The sequence below is a fragment of the Etheostoma spectabile genome, chromosome 22, assembly GCF_008692095.1.
Source record: "Etheostoma spectabile isolate EspeVRDwgs_2016 chromosome 22, UIUC_Espe_1.0, whole genome shotgun sequence".
In the NCBI taxonomy this organism is placed as follows: Eukaryota; Metazoa; Chordata; class Actinopteri; order Perciformes; family Percidae; genus Etheostoma; species Etheostoma spectabile.
The window spans coordinates 15,042,193-15,045,724 of record NC_045754.1 but is presented as its reverse complement, the minus strand read 5'-3'; the positions used below and the strand labels follow the sequence as shown (position 1 = coordinate 15,045,724).

Genomic DNA, 3,532 nt, shown 5'->3' with positions numbered 1-3,532 from the left:
TGTGTATTTGTATTTTTTACTTATGAAGGACAACACACATTAATCAACATTTCTGTAAATGTGCCAATGATGATAGATAACAAGTGTTTCTAGTCTACATCTTGAAATATTTTCCCCTTCTAACTGTAGCATGTTCCTTCCTCATTCAGTATTATGCTCTTCCCACTGTTTTCTTTGATCATTTTAAACAATCTTTCCATCTCTCCCTCTGCTGGAGTTCCTGTTATTTCCCTACCTCTTTCATTCTTCTCCTCTTCTGGGTTGTCTGTTTACTCTCCCTCTCTTTCTTTTTTTGTTTTCACACTCCCTCTTGTGCCATTCGGTATTCAAAGACGCTGCCTCTCTCAGGGAAAGACTCATTCAAGCGCCTGCGCTTCGTCTGGGGTCTTCTGTCCGCATCCTCCTCTCCTCCGTATCCCCCTCCTCCAGGGGTGTAGAGGCAGAACATGTCCTGTAGGGGGAGACACACAGCCAGAGAGAGGAATCCGCTCACTAATCACTTTATACTAACAGTCACCCCATTACAATTCTAAAGGATTAGCCAATGTGTATTCGGATTAGGTTGAGAGTGCTGGACCATATTTGAAATATACATAGATTATATTTTCAGGCTAGTTTACAAACAAGTTTTCTTTTGTGCCTCATTTTTAACAAGACATAGGACACTATTTAACAAACCGCAGAAGTTATTTAATAAATAAGTTCATAGTAATTCAGCACATTATATTTTCATATTTTAAGTCATCTAAATATGTTTGCTGTCAGGTATTTTTGATAACAGAAGCATAGTGATGCAAATAACACTGTTATGTTGGAATGGAAACTATTTTTTCATGCAACATATCAAAATTTACTTTAGTATTACTATGGTTGATTATTATTATTTTTATTATTTTATGTTTTGGGCATTTCAGCCTTTAATTGATTGGACTGTTGTAGACAGGAAAGGGGGGGGGGCTCCATCTATGATTAATTCTTGATAGTATTTCTTTCACACATCTCACCCCGGGCTGAAGGCTGATGCTGGTTTTGGCTCCCAGGTTGAGGACTCGGCCGTCTGCTCTGTGAAGCAGGTTCAGCCCTGCTGCTCCGTCCTCACCACCTGACCAGCAGAGAGAGGTTACACAGGACAGAGTGTCCCCAGTCAATAAGCAAAATGCTTTTGGTTTTTAAGAACATGGTTTGCAATACTATTTTTGAGGGCTACAAATGTAGTTCATTTTCTTGTTTCTTTACTTGTATCTTGTTTTGTTTCCCTTTACCTTTGAGGTGGGTAGATTTTTATCAATGTATCCATAAGCCCATAGAATCGGCATATATCAGCTTCAGCCTAATCCTTTCAGTCACTGTTTACTGTTTTTATGATGACTGAATAAAACTACTATCATTTCAAGACCAAATAATATAAAAACATGAAAATGGCTGATTAGGACTTTTGCCGGCAGGTTTAAAGGGTCTGAGTTTACCCTGCAGGCCGTAGGGCCGGGTGGATCGCCTCTCGGTCAGAACAGACAGAACCACCGTGTTCCTGAACAGAAGTTTCCGCACCACACCGTCTCCACCACTGTATTTTCCTGCACCTCCTGAGCCGGGTCGCAGAGAGAACTGCTCTAAAATGACGGGATACCTGAACACGGGATGGACAGCAGCAACATTCAGATCAATACTATTACAAACATTATTACTGGACACCAAAACTTAAATCCATGTCTGACCTCTTCTCCAGAATCTCGGGGTCAGTGATGCGGGTGTTGGTCATGTGACTATGAACCCCACTCCGCCCGTTCCAGCCTGGTCCCGCCCCTGCTCCCCCGGCAACTGTCTCATAGTAACCTATACTCTCATTGCCAAATGAAATGTTGTTCATGCAGCCCTGATGGAAAGAGGAAAGGACAATAAATAAGAAAATAACACAAAGAAATCCAATACATAGATCAATTTACCAATTAAGATGTTTAGTGCTTTATCATAATTAATTTGGCTAAACTACCTGAGAAGGATTTTTTATTTTAAATGTACAAAACCAGTTTTTCTTACCTGCGAAGCAGCGCACACCTCAAATGCCCTAAAGATGACATCCACCACTCTCTGGGATGTGAGGACGTTTCCTCCAACCACAGCTGCATTCTGGGAAGGCTGAAGGATTGAGCCAGGGGGTATGATGACTTTGATTGGTGCAAGACAGCCCTGGATACGAAAAAAGACAGGAAAACGAAACAACTGAATAACACAAACTGTATGTAAATGAATATCATTTTTTAAGCAGTCAAATTCATTTTCAAGTGCAGGAAAAATTACAAAACATTCCTTAAACATAAAACATAAAACCCACCCAGGACTCTAGAATAAACCACTTTACCTGATTAAGGGGAATGTCCTGTCCGACCATGCAGCGCAGGCAGTAGATGAGGGCAGAGAGGGTGATGGCGCGTGGAGCATTGCAGTTCCCCCAAACCTCTGTTCCCGTCCCTGTGAAGTCAAACACCGCGCTGCCCTGTGGTGGTGGAGATTTTAAATAAATTGATCAGTTCATTGTGCAAGACAAAACCTTTGGATTATCCTGAGAGGATTCTCCCTGCTCACCTCTTCTTCACTTATCTGAACCTGCAGTCTGATTGCGGTCCCATCATCCATGAAATCTTCTGACTCCACCACCAAGGAGCCAGTCTGTTGCCGTCGACGACGTGCAAAGTCTCTCAGCATGTCCCTCACTGCCAGCTCTGCATTACTCTGAAACATTAATTAAGGCTGTAGCATCACAACACCAGCAGCACTAACTATTACTACTTTGCACAGTAACAGTATTTTGTTTTTCTTCTGTCCCTTGCAGCCATAGTTACTTGAATGTATCCCATGTAGGCCTGGACCACAGCTAACCCGTAGCTGTCAATCAACTCCCCCACCAGCTGAATGCCTCTCTGATTGGCTGCCACCTGAGCCCGCAGGTCTGACAGGTTGTCATGGAGATTACGAGTTCCAGAAGAGTCTGGGTACAAGGCCGGAGCCATCAGAGCTTCAGTTACAGCTGATATGGAGATAGAGAGAAAAGGCAAGAGAGGAATCCAGTGGGGGGAAAAGAGACAAAGAGAAAGGCATTATGGGAAGTAAAATTGGATAAAGTAATGTGAATGTTTAGTAAGATAACAAACGGTGTATGTTGGATTCATGTTGATTTCCGAGATCTTCTTAGAGGACCATACTGTCTGGTGGTTTTGCATGTTTTCACTCATTAACTATATACTCAAGATAATTGTTGACTTTTTCCCAAAGCATGCAGTGAGTTTTTAGATATCGGCCTTCCAGCCTCTAGTTTGCGTTCACTTCAATATGCAAAATTAGTATAATTAAAGAGAAACCTTGCGCAAGTTGAGTAATTCACCCCACACCTTTATTTTTCTTGTTAAAAAAGGTCCCATGGCATGAAATTTTCACTGTATGATGTTTTTTATCATTAATATGCGTTCCCCCAGCCTGCCTATGGGCCCCCTGTGGCTAGAAATGGCAATAGGTGTAAACCGAGTCCTGGGTATCC

At 42.1% G+C, this 3,532-nt stretch overlaps 1 protein-coding gene across 4 annotated transcripts in view; it reads right to left on the bottom strand.

Moving 5' to 3' along the window:
• The window catches only part of oplah (5-oxoprolinase, ATP-hydrolysing), a 14,051-nt gene continuing 10,519 nt past the window's right edge, over nt 1-3,532 (bottom strand). For 3 of the 4 annotated variants that reach the window (XM_032504140.1, XM_032504139.1, XM_032504142.1), the window contains exons 21-28: nt 2,841-3,025; nt 2,584-2,730; nt 2,360-2,494; nt 2,038-2,187; nt 1,716-1,873; nt 1,467-1,627; nt 1,005-1,102; nt 1-451 (exon numbers count right to left, since the gene is read on the bottom strand). In XM_032504140.1, coding sequence (XP_032360031.1) covers nt 299-451; nt 1,005-1,102; nt 1,467-1,627; nt 1,716-1,873; nt 2,038-2,187; nt 2,360-2,494; nt 2,584-2,730; nt 2,841-3,025 — 1,187 coding nt within the window. In that variant the 3' untranslated portion in view covers nt 1-298. Of the gene's footprint in view, nt 452-1,004; nt 1,103-1,466; nt 1,628-1,715; nt 1,874-2,037; nt 2,188-2,359; nt 2,495-2,583; nt 2,731-2,840; nt 3,026-3,532 lie in introns of those variants that run through there. The other variant, XR_004327533.1, reaches the window with a different exon arrangement.